At 40.2% G+C, this 16,861-nt stretch overlaps 2 protein-coding genes across 4 annotated transcripts in view; one reads left to right on the forward strand and one right to left on the reverse strand.

Annotated features, from left to right (window-relative positions):
• Positions 1 to 9,891, reverse strand: part of babam2 (BRISC and BRCA1 A complex member 2) — a 137,478-nt gene extending 127,587 nt beyond the window's left edge. The window contains exon 1 of one of the 2 annotated variants that reach the window (XM_080850712.1): positions 9,885 to 9,891. The gene's annotated coding sequence lies outside the window, so the exon portion shown is untranslated. Of the gene's footprint in view, positions 1 to 1,798; positions 1,880 to 9,884 lie in introns of those variants that run through there. The other variant, XM_080850711.1, reaches the window with a different exon arrangement.
• A 261-nt stretch (positions 9,892 to 10,152) lies between these two features.
• rbks (ribokinase) overlaps positions 10,153 to 16,861 on the forward strand; it is an 81,963-nt gene continuing 75,254 nt past the window's right edge. For both annotated transcript variants that reach the window (XM_080849600.1, XM_080849601.1), the window contains exon 1: positions 10,153 to 10,265. In XM_080849600.1, the coding sequence (XP_080705726.1) occupies positions 10,263 to 10,265 (3 nt within the window). In that variant the 5' untranslated portion in view covers positions 10,153 to 10,262. The remainder of the gene's footprint in view (positions 10,266 to 16,861) is intronic.

Below are 16,861 nucleotides of genomic sequence, written 5' to 3' on the forward strand. Positions count from 1 at the left end.
TCCAGGACCACTGTGTACATTGGTTTCTTGATCACTCATCATTCATTAGAAAAGCTGCTTCTTCTTGTGCTGAAAATCGCTGTTTCTCACTGAGGGGTCGCATAATCGCGGGCGCCATGTTTCTTTTTTCTAATCTCAGTCACGTCACTCGCATAGCTTGATTTGACGAGCTCTGTGAGACTAGCCAATCAATTAAATGGATTTAAAAAGCATGCAATATGATTGGATGGGTCTTGAGGTTTTGTAAAAATAACTGTTTTTCAAAAATATGTATTTTCCGTTGTCATGGCACCAAAACATCATCGTTCGAATAAGAACGATATTAACACGGAGCGGCACCAAGGGGTTAACCTTAAAATAACAGCTTGAAAAAATTTCGGGGCGCTACAATGACTTTTAATATGGAGAATCATCTCCGTGCCATTGCCATACTAGGGTCCATAGGCATATAACTTCGTTCTGTAGTTTTGCCTGTGGCTGCCCGACTTTCTACTGTCTGCCGAACTAGTAAGTTGTTTATTTGCCGTCTTGATTTGTCTTGTGTTGCACTTACTTGATGTTTGACTGTGTAAGGACAGTTGTTGAGTAACTAGTTTGTTATAATGTCAAAGTCAGCGCATTTCTAGATATTTCATTAGTTTTAGCTGCTAGCATATCGTAAGCGAATAGCTATTGATCCGTTGTGCTGCTTTAAAGCCTCGGTCCAAGCCTCTAGGTCTATGTTTCCCATTTACAGAGCCAGGTCTGTACAAACACCGGAGCTTTTTTGACCGCTAACGCTGAACGGACAGCCAGAGGAGCATTTCTTTGTGAAAAAGTGTATTTTACTCCCAACAAGCCAATTCCAGTGACTAGCAACAAATCAGCTAGCTAGCTAAATGGTTTGGTAACCTCATTTCGCTCATCTACATCACTTTGCCAGCCTCCAATACAGCATCAGAGTGGGCATTGTCATTTTCTATGCCGCGGATTAGCAATTTTGCAATTTCTGGTTTCTGGAAATCCATATAAGAGAATTAATGGGGTTTTGGACAATCAACAAGATAATGTATGTAGTCAGAGACCCCACATTTGATTCTGTTCTGTTTGATTCTGTTATTAGTGTGCTTGCCCGAAGGGAAGCACAGTATTGTTATCGTCAAGTTTTCTTTATTAGTGTGCTTGCCCGAAGGGAAGCACAGTATTGTTATCGTCAAGTTTTCTTTATTTATTTATTTATTCTCCCCGTTTTTCTTGCAGCTAACTCCTCCTCGCCCGTTTGAGCTAGAGACGCCATTCAAACACCAAAATGTCCGGCCCGATCCGGTGCAGGTTGCTATGACTTTTCGTGGCGATACTCTTTGCCACTCCTTTTTTATCCCTCTTTTTCATCCCCTTTTTCTCTCATTGACTAACATGGGGAAGGTTGAGCCATTGTGACGTCACGCACTCTAGCCAACTGACATTAGATCAGTTGACATAGGAGAAGCTCTCTTAAATGCCAGAAGTGGTTAGATAGCGAGTGCAAAATATTAAAACGAATGTAGTGGCAACAGTTTCAGGTACAGTTTATACACCCGCTCTAACAGTGTTAACCAGTATGTGAGTAACGTGGGTTTTATTAAGGCATAGCGTGTGTAATGTGTAGCTATTTCATTCCGTTTGTTAACCTTTCCGGCTGTCTGTATACCAGCAGCAGAGCGGAGCATTTCACTCCCCTGCAATCTCGGAATGAAATAGCTACACAATACACACGCTATGCTTTAATAAAATTCACGTTTTACGAGACACCAACAGAGGCACAACCGACAAGTCTTACCATTGAAGATCTTTGACGTTCGGTCTGAAACTTCATCCAGCCATCCAGGTTAATCCAAGTTGTTATGGAGAACGACAGTTGCATCAATCATATTTCATTAAAACTTCACACTTCTTACATTGGACATATCCACCAGCCTAATTAGAATCTGCATTGTCTACTGAGCAGAAAATTCTCCATACAGTAGATTTCCCTTCGTTTAGTATCATTTTAAACTTTCCAGATGACTGTATTGCCCTCGCTCGTCAAGTGATACGTGTCCAGAAACAAGGCTCCTTTGACTGGATAGCCAGAGCTAGCATAACTGCCATTGAAATCCAATGGTAATGCTACCTAGCTAGGTATGCTAATTGTCGGTATCCATCGTTAACTCGTTAATCGTTAACCATCATGTCACTGGCTTTAATTTAAGAATGGCATGTTAGTAGTACATTTAGTAGTACATTTAATATCAGTACACTTGATTCATTACTGCTGATGTGTTACTTATATATGTTACTTATTAGCAGCTAGCTACCTAGCTAGCCACTGTGTTCCGATGTGTTTTCAGTTAGCGGCAAGCTAGCTACTGTAATAGTTGAGTTGAGCTTCAGTTAAGACGCTGCGTACCGTACTTCATCATCACATTCGATTATTTATTACAAACAAATTCGAATTCAGCTGTAGGCATGAGATCTGTATCTTGGAGACTAATTGCATCCACAATGTAAGTACTGCAAGCTAGACTACTATGCAGTTGACACAACACAGGAGGTCCCTGGGCCTGAGAAGGGAAGGGAATGAGTTTAATGTGGCTATAATATGGAATTTTAAATGTGCCTAAAACTAGACTAAATTGTAATGAGTTTTCGAAAACTAGACTGAAACTAAGAAGGATAACTATGACTAAATGTGACTAAAACTAATATGCATTTTTGTCTTAAGACTGAATCTAAAAATAGCTGCCAAAATGAACACTGAGATAGGGGACCCCTTAATCTGCAATTCATGGTTGCTAGCTCTAATCAGATGTACTACCTAGGCTTATAAGAGAAGACTAACTTTGTATGGCAACGAACACCAATAACTAGAACTAATTTGACAGACTATAAACCAATGTGATACACGTGCTCTCTATCTATACAGTAAAAGTGTTGCTTACGTTTGATACTACACCTACAGACTAACTCTAACTGCATTAAGTCTAACATATAGGCCTATCTTACAATAAACTTTAAGTAAAGCTGGCTATGTAACCGCATTCATTCTAATATTGTTGCAGAGATGTTTCCTTTTACCAAGATAGCAATTTCAACAATTCACTTAGCTCAGTAAGTCAGTATAACGAAACTCTGAGATACCCTCATATGTCTAAACGTCAGTGGAGCCAAAATATAATGGTTGAGCTTGGTTGCTTGCTAAAATATATTGGAAGAAGGCCCCACTACACTGATTGAGTAGATGTAAATACATGTTAATTCATAGGCACTTGTTCTCTCTGTCACAGAGCAAGCACACTCTCGCAGTTCGTTCACGAAACGCATTCTAGTTTATTTATTTATTTATTCCGTACGTTTTTCTTGCAGCTAACTACTCCTCGCCCGATTGAGCTAGAGACGCCATTCAAACACCAAAACGTCCGGCCCGATCCGGTTCAAGCTGCTATGACTTTTCGTGCCGGTACTCCTTGTCACTCCTTTTTTATTCCATTTTTTCATCCCCCTTTTCTCTCATTGACTAACATGGGGAAGGTTGAGCCATTGTGACGTCACCCGCTCTATCAGTCGTTCTCCATTCAACTGTAGGAATATTAAGAGACACCTTCCAGGGCTCTACAGTGCGAGTATTTCACTCGCATAAATAGGTACGTGCAAACTTGAAAAATAATTTACAAGCACAGTGTGCGAGTGACAGACAGTTGTCAATACGTCGCCAAAAAGTGAAGCATTCCATTGATTTCACATGGAAACAACTGACAGGGTCGCGACTCCAGGGTTATCGACGGGACCAACAGCAGCAGCAGCATAATCATCATCTGGATTTACTGACATTTTCGGTAAATATAAACACATAATATCAATTGGTAACTGGTGTGTTGTATCCTGTTTATGTCTGATACTTTATAAACATTTATGTTTTACGTTAACTTATTACACTAGGCAGCAGTATTGTGAAGTAGAGCTAGAAATGGCTTTGCTAGCTCCCATATTGTAGCTCACACCAGCAACTGCTCAATTTAGGACAGAAAGGAGTTTGGTAAATTAGCTTGTAACTGTCAATGATAACTAGTTATTAGAATATATTAGACAACGTTAAGTTGACTTCAAAGGGGCAGTCGAGTGTTTAGGTTGTGTCAGCTAGCTTGGAAAGCTAGCTAATAATTTTTGATTGAAGCTTCACGTTAGCCTCTGTAAACGTTTAGCTAGCTAACGTTAGCTAACTATGAGGTAGCATATCCCAAGTAACTTGTTGTGACCGATAGCGTGAGTTAACATTAACCCGTGTCCTGGGAGTAATGATTCATGAGAGACCTTGAATCATTAGGTTAACTGAAAAACGTTTGAGGATGTACACACAGCATAGCTGTTGTAGTGTGCTCAGTTTTCGAAAACTAGACTGAAACTAAGAAGGATAACTATGACTAAATGTGACTAAAACTAATATGCACTGAATCTAAAATAGCTGCCAAAATGAACACTGAGATGTATTAATTTTGGCAGCTATTTTAGATTCAGTCTTAAGACAAAAATGCATATTAGTTTTAGTCACATTTAGTCATAGTTATCCTTCTTAGTTTCAGAAGAGGTTTTTCATGGTTGCTAGCTCTAATCAGATGTACTATAGGCTTATAAGAGAAGACTAACTTTTTATGCCAACGAACACCAATAACTAGAACTAATTTGACAGACTATAAACCAATGTGATACACGTGCTCTCTAGCTATACAGTAAAAGTGTTGCTTATGTTTGATACTAGACCTACAGTCTAACTCTAACTGCATTAAGTCTAACATATAGGCCTATCTTACAATAAACTTTAAGTAAAGCTGGCTGTTCCGCATTCATTCCAATATTGTTGCAGAGATGTTTCCTTTTACCAAGATAACAATTTCAACAATTCACTTAGCTCAGTAAGTCAGTATAACGAGACTCTGGAACTATCAGGCTATGACCAAATGTAACACACTAGACCCTTTCACAATAAACAAGCAAACAAACAAACAAAAACAGAACAACAAAGATACCCTCATATGTCTAAACGTCAGTGGAGCCAAAATATAATGGTTGAGCTTGGTTGCTTGCTAAAATATATTGGAAGAAGGCCCCACTACACTGATTGAGTAGATGTAAATACATGTTAATTCATTGGCACTTGTTCTCTCTGTCACAGAGCAAGCACACTCTCGCAGTTCGTTCACGAAACGCATTCTAGTTTGATATGTTGTCTCTATTAGACCAATTTACACTAAAATATGCCTGTTACTATCCCTCTGCTACCAACAAGGCACTAAGCTTGGGATGTCTTGCTAGCGGCTACTTGCTAGCGGGTGTTTATGACAAACTAGATTCCTGAAACACAAGACAAGACAGACGTCCTCTTTTACCCTCACACATCACTCCTTTCGAGACCTAAATGCGTCCGGGTAAAAGAGGAGAAAACAAATACATTCCCGTCCCCGTCAATCAACCGTAGCAAATGGCAATAATATGCTATAGGCGCAGCGTCGCTAAAGACAGTAGGCTAGCCCCTACACTTTGCCTATGTAACAGCAGTTCTAAGTTAACTGCAAAACATAAAATAGCCGAAGATAGGACTTACCTTTACTGGAGGTCGTACGTGTTGAATTTAAAATCTCTAGCGAAACCGTTAGCTAACGCAAGCCACCTCCACACATCGTATCCAAGCTGTTCTTGAATTAATTTAAACTGCAAGTTCAACCTCAACTTATCTGTCTGCAATACCGCTCTCAGCCTCTATGCAACTCGCCGCTCTCACACCTGGCAGGCATACAGTAGAGGAGAAGAAAACACACGCGTTAAGACGCAACACTGGGTATCGGTTTTTGGTATCGGTAATTTAAAACGAGTACGAGTATTTTAACGAAGTATCGACCCTATACCCGATACTGGTATCGGTATCGGTGCATCCCTACTGTAAAGTATGGATGTGGCTTGAATAAATACTATAAACATACATATATATATAAACAATATATATATAAATTTAAGTGTAACATTGTATGGCTATTCTTTGTGTGTTCTCTGCCCCAGAGACGGTTCCTGGATTCCTGATTATTTCCTAATTATTTTGCACTACAATTTAATGAATCCACCGATGTGTCAAACGTCGCTCAGCTTTTAGGTTTTTTTGTGATTTGTCGACCAAAATGAGATGCCGGAGGAAATTCTATTATGAGAGCAGCTGCCTTGAAGTAAAACAAGTTAAGAGATTTTCTAAGTGATCGACATTTTTTCCCGTGAAAATGATATAGCCTGGCCAAAATGTGCCGCGATGTGCACAGACGGTGCAAGAGCCATGTATGACGCACTGCATGCTTCATAGGGAGAATGTTGTTGCCAAAGACATGAGTGATGAATTCTCGAACCTCTGATCTCTCACTAGGTATGAGTTATTTAATTCATGCTTCAATTATTTGTCCCTCCCTGATTTAATACAGAGTGATGGCTAACTGTAGTTGTGTGTCACAGATGATGTGTAATTCTGTTCAAACATGTGTAGGGGAGTGTGTGGGTGTGTGTGTGTGTGTGTGGCTGACACTTAGTTATAAAATAAAATATATGAATATCAGGCCCAAATTTGGGGCGGCGGGGGTGGGGGTCCCTGCTCAGTGGCTCTCTCAGCCAAGGGGTCCTTGGGTCAAAAAAGGTTGAAGACCCCTGTTATAGTCTATGGACCAGGCTTTTAGCCAGGCATGCGTCCGTGCGTCTTTTGGACGCACTGTTCTAAAATAATAAGAAATTGGACGCACTACTTTTAGGCAGACACCTTAAGTTTTTCGTCCCGTTTTCAGTCAGTCAAACTTTTTAAAACGTGTTCACAATAACTCTCAACATTGTTCAAACGCTAATGAGCGTATTCACGTTGTAACACGTAAAACAATCAGAGGAGCCGCATGCAGCTCTTTGCCGGCTTACGTGTGGCTCGGCTCCAGCTCGAGTGCTCGCTGACTTTTCTCTTGGTGTACAGAATTTTCATATGGTAAAATAAACATCTAAAATGCATATTTTGCACGCAATATATTTGGAAATACAGACAAAAGGCTGTCCGATTTGAAAGGGGTATTTATTCATGTATATTTTGTGATCACGCGATCTTGAGAGATGTCTTCAAGTAACGTTAATGTTCCAAACATGAAACATTCTCATGTGTGCACCCAGTCTCAGAGAGTTACTAGCCAGACTAGCAGTAGCTACTGAAAGAATGCCATGGATCCAGCAAAGCGTAAAGCTAAACGAAAATATGAAGATGAACACCGCACGTTCCCTTCCCTGAATGGAAAACCCCTCTGCTTAATATGCCAGACGTCACTGTCGCATTTTGAAGCCTCAAACTTGGAGCGCCTTCTCACACACTGCTAACATAGCCCAGGAGTTCCTAAAGGCACAGAGCTGTGCAAGCACAAGGTACATACTTTGAATTGTAACGTCAGTCAGAGAAACAGACTCGACTTTTTTGGAAATTTACGAAGTACTCTGAAACGGTCACGTTGGCATCGTTTCATTTGTCATGGAATATTGCTCGAGCAAAAAAAATCATATAGTGAGGGAGAGTTTGAAAATTGAACAGAGGATATCTGACATTAACTATAATTAGCACCGATCTCAGCAGATGTCTTCAATATGTTTATTTTTGTGCCATATTTTAAATCTACATTTGTTAATTTCTCTTCCTAAAACCCACTAGAGGACACTATTTAAAAGGTTATTTTAAAAAAAAAGGAGGCAACTGCTGTGATTAGGCTCTTCTCCAGGCACAGTCTGTTTCTCTTTTTTGTTTTGATCACAGTCATTGCAGAGAAGGAGTCCTCACATAATTATGTGGAGGCAAAGGGTAGCTGCTCCTACGCTTTCTCTCCCAGGTCAGGCTGCTACTGCTTCACACATATCCAAAACAAAATCTCAGCAGATGTCTTCAATATGTTTATGCCATATAATAAATCTAAATGTGTTAATTTCTCTTCCTCAAACCCACTAGAGGACACTATTTAAATGGCTATTTTAAAAAAAAAATCGTATAGTATAATTGTTGCATACTGTTACTTTAACACTAAAAGATCTATATCCCTCGTCCGGGATATTTTTATTTTTTTGTCAAAAAAAATGTTAAGCTCCGCGAGTTTTCGTCTTAGAGACATAAAAAGAACAACCACGGAAACATTGAACCCTTTTCTTTTATAATATATACAGTTCAAAATGTTTAAATAAATAAGCACTTTGTCAGGGGAATAGAACTGATGTGTTGCACTTTCTGGTATCTGAGTGGGGTTTCTGCTGCTAAGGACCCACCCATTAGCAAATGACAGCTATTCATATGATAAGGGGATGGTGATTCAGTGATCTCCATTGGGTCATGGTGTGGCAAGATTCACTCCGGGGGTTTTGGGCCACAAAGACATTCTAGGGCAATTAGGATATGGCCTTTGTCTTTGCGAGAGGTGTCACAGGTTTGTTCACACCAACTCATCAATATGCATATGTAGGGGCACAGATTTAGGAATGGCACAGGACACTCTGAAATTATAAATATGTGGTAGTGAAACAAGACATACTTTCTGAATGCTAAACTAACATGTGTTTAGCCAACACCTATGTTTACAAGGCTCAGAAATAAAAAGTCTTGTGAATAAATCTTTACAATGTGTTTTTGTACAAAGTCTGAGCACCTCTGAAACAAGGTTTTTCCAAGGGTATGTTTACGTTTGATTTAAATTAAACTTTTTTTTACTACATTCCTTTTACTTACATGATATTATTGCTGAGGTCTTCTAGAATAGAATCATATATTCCATTTGTGCATCAATGTTTTTAGTTAAGCAAAATGTACAAAAACATCAAGGCATGTCAGACAATTTAGAAAAGTCTAAAAGGCCTTGGACCTTAGAGTGTTAATGTGTTTTGTTTATTTATTTTGTCTGTTTTGATTTGTTATGGTTTGTTTATGTATTGTTCTTCTGTATTCTGTAGCCTCAGTCAGGGCATTGCTGCAAAATAGCCCTGTGCTCAGTCAATTCTCCCTGAATAAACAATGATAATGATGATATAGCCTAGACAACTTTCTCATTTGCAGGCATGGTACATAAACACACAAGTGGGGTGAATCGAGTTGCTACACTAAACATTTGTATCACCTCCCACCACTACAACAGACATCATTTAGACATACTTAAGTCTATACAGAAATGACATACACGTGCATGCATACATCGTCTCTCAAGCAGTCATTCAGCAACATATGGTCGTTATTTTGATATTTTGTTCATTCTCTTAGGTATTTTTTTAACAAACCGGAACTTGCAAAAATGCTATTACTACCATCACTTAGTCATAATATAGAAAATTAAAGGAACACAGAACTTCGCTTCTCTTGCATGTACTTTGGCAGTAATAGAAGTGTACCATACAGTTCCAGGACAATTTATAGACAATTTGTTCGTTGCGAATCTGCGCAAAGCAAAGGCCACATTACTGAATACGCCCACACTCCATCCTCTACATATTAAACATTTAAATAGGCCTATTTAACTCACCAACAACACCATACAATTAAAATACACCATGCAAGAGTCGTTATACTTGAGTCAGAATTACAGCCACGTCAGTAAGTGAGTTTTTCAAGAAAGATACTTCTAATCAGCTAACATAGCTTGAGGAATCAGGTAACGTTAACGTTATGTTAGCTAAGTTAGGATAGCTTGCTAACTTCAATGCGAGCTAACGTATCTTGTCAATTATGCTTGATCTAACACGTTGGAAACCATTTTCAGCAACAATCACACAGTTTTTGCCATAATACTGTACAAATTAATAATTTAGTTCTACCTGTTCGGTCCTTGAAAGGCAACTGCAATGTTATTGAAAGTACTAACCGCACGATTTCCCACCTCTGTTATTGTTGTAGGTCTTATGGTCTTTCCCGAGATGTGTGTAGCTGTTTAATGTTCTGCCTGTTGATAATTTCGTTTGTTATGTACGTTTAAATCGTATTCACGTGTTTTTGATTCAGTTAAGTTCTTTGATAGAATTCTATAAAAGACAAATCATCGATGTGTGCTATTAAATTACATAAACGAAACTCTACCTGTATATTTCCTATCTGGCCTTTGCGCGTACAGACTAAGGTACAAAGTGACAATATTTTCGGTTAACGTTTAATGTACAATGTTCTCTTATGTGCTTATGAGTCGTTCAGATAAATTACATGCACAGACTGTTTTGCAGAGCGTTATTGGACCCTCGGCAAAGTGATGGTGAGAGAAATGATGGGTTTAAAATGCTTACTTTTAATAAAGAATGAATGCAAAGTTGTCTAGTCAACTAAAGTGAAATAACCAAGTCAAGCTATATGGACAGTCTAGCTATGTGGATGTTCATTCGTCTGGTCAACCCTGAAAGATCAACGAGTAGGCTACGTAGACTTAGGCCTAGTGTTGCTTCTTGATATAATACAGTCGCTAGTACTTGGTTCCGACCAATGGTATCAACATTGCAAAATTTAAACCGAACAGCCTATTCAATTAGTTTTCCGATCTCCACATATCAACTAAGTCATTTCAAAAGTACTCTGTTGCATCTGTGGGGTGGAATCAATGCTATAACTGTTCTTGAGGACCCTAGATACAATTTTCCTTTAGAATACAACCTACCAGTGCTTGTAAAGTAGTTATTTAGAGACATTTATAATTGCTTATTTACAATTTTCAAACAGCATCGGAAATAAAACCACACTGAAATCAAACAGACAACTATCTAATGTGACAAGCATTCTTAAAGTAAGAAGTCACTTTGAGTATGCCAGCCCAGCCGTTTTTAGTGCAGTTTAAAATTTTCTATAACTTCATAAAAGGCTCAGTTTCTTCATGGCGGGTATTATGCACTTCACTCATAGTTGAAATAATATTCATATAACTAACAGTCATTTTAAGCTGCCTTCTCAGCATCTTCAAGAATTTAGGCTGCCCAGGCCTAAAAAAAAAAAAAGTTTGGTTCCTGTTGGTAGTCAGTTGAGGTCATGGGTAGGTAGGGAATTTTTTTTTTTTTTTTTTTTTTTTTTTTTCTCAGTGGCAGCGAGTGATAGGTAGATTTTTTTTTTCAGCAGCAATGGATTCTCCCAGCATGTTAAATTACACATTTTTATATGAACAAAATATGTAGTCAATACAACCTGGACCATTGGCATTGAAGACATCTCAAGCAATATTTCATTAATACATTTAATAGTATCAACTCTTACAATACTCTGTACAATTTACAAACCTACAAAACGTTGAACAAACGTTAAAAAAGGTAGCGGGACAACATCCAATCAACCCCGAAAATGTTTTAGAACACCTGTTGTACGAGGTCACCATGTGCTGTCCGTAGGAAAAACAATGAGAAAATGTGGTACAATATAGAGCGAAAAGTGACCTGGAAGCTAAAGCTTGCCTAATGGGCCAGTTGGCTTTTGTTTCAATTTCAGTTTTAATGTAGTGTAGCTTTAGCTGCCAGACCTCTATTTGCTCTGAGTTGTACCAAATGTTCTCATTGTTTTTCCTCCAATAGCAGGCAGTAATGTCGGACAAGAGGGCTATGAGTCGCAGAACACCCAAGTTAAACAGCTTCATGTGGTAACTATCGTTGCCTTTGTTTTTTATGAATTGCTTTTGATTTAATGAAGTTTTTTAATTTTTTTACTTGTAAATAGAAAAATCAAGTATATGAATTGCTTTTGATTAAATGAAGTTTTTAAAGCTTCATTAAATCAAAAGCAATTCATATACTTGATTTTTCTATTTACAAGTAAAAAAAAAAAAAAAAAAAGGGAACGATAGTTACCACATGAAGCTACATGAAGAAAAAGGAAAATACAACTCTATGAACCACATGAACACTGCTCATTTCTGCTTGCCATAAGGTCTGGCCACAATGTGCTTTTTCCCAGCCCCAATACAAATGTGGCAGCAGGGCAAGACCGTCTTAAACCTCAATAACAGGGCTGGGCAGGTGTTGCCTTGAGGCCCGCCACAGTGGGCACAGAGATCTTGCCTCCCAAAAGGTGCCCGGTAGTAGGCCAGCTCTATGGGATCACCACACGAGAGAGACAGCCTGACCTGCACAGTAGATGTTAGTGGATGTTTGGGCTCCAGGATTTAACTCCCACATGTATAATCCATACCATCATCTGACAGGGCCTCGGCCAGTGTGGCCTGGTGGCGAGAGGAGAGGAGGCGCATGGAGTAGATCACTCTGGGTTTAGAGCATTCCATGCAGCCGACTACTGCCCGTGCATGTTGGGCAGTAAACAGCCCAGACTCTTTCTGCTGCTTCTCCACTGCGTCCGACAAGAAGTAGTCAACGCACGCAGCTTGTTTGTGTTTGTGTGACTGTTGAGCAGAAGGTCGATGGGCGTCATCTGTGTCTTTGCCCATAACCTCAGCCAGAGTCAAGTAATGGTCACCTATTTCAATACAAGCACAACACAAATGTATTCAAGTATTTTGCTTTCAGCTTTGGGCGTCATATGAATATGTGAACAGTCTGTAATATTAGGCTAAAGCATGTTATAAGTGGATAATCCACAAAAATATTCTTACCTTACAATGATTGAATGTTAAAGTAAAATTCTTACCAGAAGCATCAGGCATTGGGTCAGGAAGCCAGATCATCCTGTCAGACGGGAGGGCTGGTACGGAACAGCATTCAGTTTCGTCACATTTGCGTATCTGAAAGAAAGACTTATTTAAGCATCTTTCATACATGGACTGCAGCTCAACGTCCTATACAGTCAATACATAATTAAAAATAATCATTATGCATCATACATACAAACATAAAAACACAGGGAAACTAAGCTCATTACCTGAAACAGATACTGGCGTTGCCGGCAGTGTTTCTGCACCCACTCAGTGAATGCTGGATCCTTGTCTGCTTGTTGCTTGGTCACTGTTGCAGGATTGATGGAAGGGAAGAGTGTGGTGATAACCTGCATGACCGAATCTTCCTCTGCATCTGTGACTGCATCTATGATCGTCATTGGCTCTCCCTTCAACTTCAGCCGACTGTAGCGTCCTGCCACTGTGTCCATCACTGGCGCAACTGAAGTGCTCCAAGCCTCAGCAAGCTGTGGGTTTTTCTCGCCTGCTTTGCGGATCTCTGCCATTGAGCTGCACCTCTTCAGCAGGTGTTCCATGTCCTCTGCTGTCTTGTCTCTCTCCAATGCACAGTTCTGCAGGCCGATGTTGAGTATAGCCATCACTCTCTCAACTGGATTCTGCCAGCTCTGGCCTGGAGCTGCTCTACAGGCAATGAGCATGTCCAGCCCTAGCATCTTAAATATTGCAATCAGACTGAGCTGAACTTTGACCAGTAGGGTGCGATGTTCTGTGCCACCATCACTGTACTTGACATGTATTGGTTTCCATTCAGAAGGGTCTTCCTGTGCGAGCCTAACTGTTGCTGCTGCATTTCTGTATGCTGTAGACTTTTGGAACACGGAGTCCTGAACCATGATCTTTACCTTGCCACTGTACCATGAACCCTCTGGCTGACAAGGGACATTGGGTTGCATGTACACTGTGGATGTGATTGATCCCTTGCTTGTCATGTCATGGTCCAGTGCTGCCAGTTGGCTGGTTGAAGGCACAATTGATTGTCGACCTCGAACACCGGTGGAAACGGGCTCCCCTGGTTCTCCAACCGGGATCTTGGCCTTATCGTCCACAAATAAGACAAATATTTCTGAACTCAGCTGATGCATGCGTAGACGCAATAACTTGAAGAGTGCAGCACAGAAGTGTGCATCAGGGTGAGATGCTCGGAGCTGTCTTCGCTGGATCTTGTACTTGAGCTCAAAGCGTGAAGTGAAGTTCAAAGCACTCTGGGTGTAGGGATTCTTTGGCGCAAATTGCAATCTCACAAGGGCTTTGCTGGGCACCCTGGTTCCTTCAGGGCATTTGGACTTCACCTGTTCAATGAGGTCCTCTAGCGACAACCACTGTGACAGGTGGGCAGTACCATGTCTCCTTTCATCAGCTGCAGTGACTTCATTGACTGCTTCTTCCATCTTAGAGAAGAATTCCTCAAAGTTGTCACCAGGACGACCACTGTTAAGGGTGCGCAAGTCGACAATAATGCCAGGCTCTCCTTGGAGAGCCACTTGGATGCGCTGGTTCATGAGAGGATTTGATGGGGCTGAAGAATCATGGGAGATTTCCTGATAGATTGCCTCTACGATGCTTGGTGTCACCCTAGCCACGTTTGCTACCTTCCTCTTGAAATCTTTCTTCATGTACCTTGTGTGGTACTGTGGGAGACGTGGCTGCAGAGAACTGACAACTCGAGTGGTCTGGGTCAGCTGCTCATCCTGTGTTCTGTTCCTATCCACTTTCCACAGAAAGGTGATGCCAGTCTTGCTGCCCCCAGGTTGGTATTTCAGCACATCGACAGGTACAGACAGCTGGATTCTGTTGATGAAGTCAAATCTGTGCCATGAACTGGCAAACGGTTCCTCCAGGTGTACAGTGTCATCCAGGAGCACAGGAGTTGGAGCATCTGTTTGACACATAACATTGTCCAGCAACCGGTACCTTGCAGCCACCTCAGGGGTGATCTTGTGGTGTGTCACGGAAATGTTCTCTGATAAAACTCTGACAGGTTGACTCGAGCTATGATTTGTTAATGTAGTATCCCTTTTCCTCTTCAGGTACTCCACATAGTTGCGAAGGCAAGTGGCAAGACTTAAAATGTCCTCCTTCAGTGTTCTCCAAGCAGCAGTTGAGGACATGTATGGTCGGTCACACAAAGACAACAGGGCTTGGGAGTGACTGTCAAGAAAGGCAGCACACATGGGTTGCTCCTTCATTTTTTTTCTCTTCACCTCATTGTAACCTTCAAAGCTCCAGCATGATGGAACAGGAATCACAAATCTGTCTTGGTGAGACGCATCACGTATCACAGTGTGCTGGTTTGTGATGTACCAAAGACAGTTTGTTAGTGTCTGAAAATACACACAAACAAAAAAAATGGTGTCAGGTATTTAATATTAAAGTTGTTTAATATTTTATATAACTCCTTTATAAATTTGTATACATTTAATTTTAGTACAAATATACAACAAAGTATATGTTGCACTGACATGTTTAATAAATGTCTCAAAAGTGAAGTAAGCCTACTGTAGGCCTAGAAGGATTAGACAGTGCTATTCAAGTTAACATTGTGACTAACATGTAGCTTCTACTATTCTACCTACACAAAACAATTGGAATATTTTGTATATTATGCCTATATATATATATATATATTCATAAAAATGATAATGATAGTATTATATATATGATATGAAACATATCTTATGAGAGCCAAAAATATTTTTCGTAACATATAATCATTATTATTTTTAGATCATTATCATAGATCTATCTATAATAGGATAATTCCAGCCATGTTTAACCCATATCGTTCTCCTAAGGGTCTCCCAGTGTTGGGGTGACCTTTAACCTGATTTAAAATCTATCTGACCAAACCGCGGTCTAGATATCCACAGAACGTCACAAGTAGCCTATAGGGATACGCAAAACTGGCTTTCACTGTTGATGTAGCCTAGATGAAGAAAGCTGCTAGCTGCTATGCAAGCAACCAATGCTATGTTGTTACATAGTCATAAATATGGACAGGACATCTAAACATGGAGATAATATCGACATTAGGTCTGCACAGCTCGATCGTTGCTTTTTGTAAACAAAACAACAAGAAAAAAGTTGTCACGTCTGTGGCTATAGTGGGATCTCAGCCGCTCCATCTTAGGCTAAAGGATTTTCCAGAAATAAACAGAGGTGAGTGGCTGCCTGCGGAAATATAAACGGCTATATATACTGCTTTTCCACACTATTTGGGTTAAACACGCACTGTGGGTTAAACACGCACGGTGGTCTCTTGTTTAGTAGCCTAACCAAGTCGCATTCAATAGGCCTAGGTCTTGGAATTAATCAAAAAGTGGTTAAAACGACTGTCTCTAGGTTAGCGTTGTGGCAAGGGTAGAGCTACGGTGATCATTTCTTCAAATGCAATAGCCTACAATAATTCAAATATTATAGTTCACTTACCGTCAGAAAAAGTGAGCCTTGGGTTGTGCTCTCTGGAATTGAAAAGCCCACTCCCCTGGTCTGCAGATTCTTCAGAATATCAGAATTCAGCTGGTCTTTTTTGTTCTGCACAACTTTCGGCGGGGGCAAGTGTGTAAGTTGCTGTGCTCGAAACAGCATTTCAAAGGCGGACGGGTTTGTGGTACTCGTGGAGGACACAGACATGTTCTCTGGTACGCACTTAAGTGCTAAATATTTAAATTGAAATAAAGAAACGACGCTACTGACAGGCGAGTTCGACAATACATCGCTGGCGATGTCGGTCCACCTGTCAGCTCGGTCCACTTTGCCGGCTGCTGACACAAATGAGCAGGTGCACTGCTTGACCTCTTCAAGTAAGTTTTCGACAGATTTCATAGCCAATCTTACAATTTTGTTGGTCATGCTATTGCATGGGCAAACAATTGAGACTACGCACATATCCATCTTTCTCTAATAGCTAATTAAACTAGATGCTAAATATCCCAAGAATCCGCTAGCTTCCTGTCATTAGGTGGGTTTCCATCTCATGTTTTAATGCACATTTCTCTATGTGGGTTTCTTGTATACAAACATTGAAGGATGCGCGCGCAAATCCGCGGCAGAAAGCCATCTACCCTAATACAAATGAATACAGAAAGCCCAGTTTAAATGTATTGTTTATTACTTATTTAGCCTACTGATCCCTATTCTGTTGCCATGAATGCTTGCACACACCCTCAACATATTCCCAAACGTAACCTTGT

This window comes from Sprattus sprattus, assembly GCF_963457725.1.
Source record: "Sprattus sprattus genome assembly, chromosome: 13".
NCBI classification, from domain to species: Eukaryota; Metazoa; Chordata; class Actinopteri; order Clupeiformes; family Clupeidae; genus Sprattus; species Sprattus sprattus.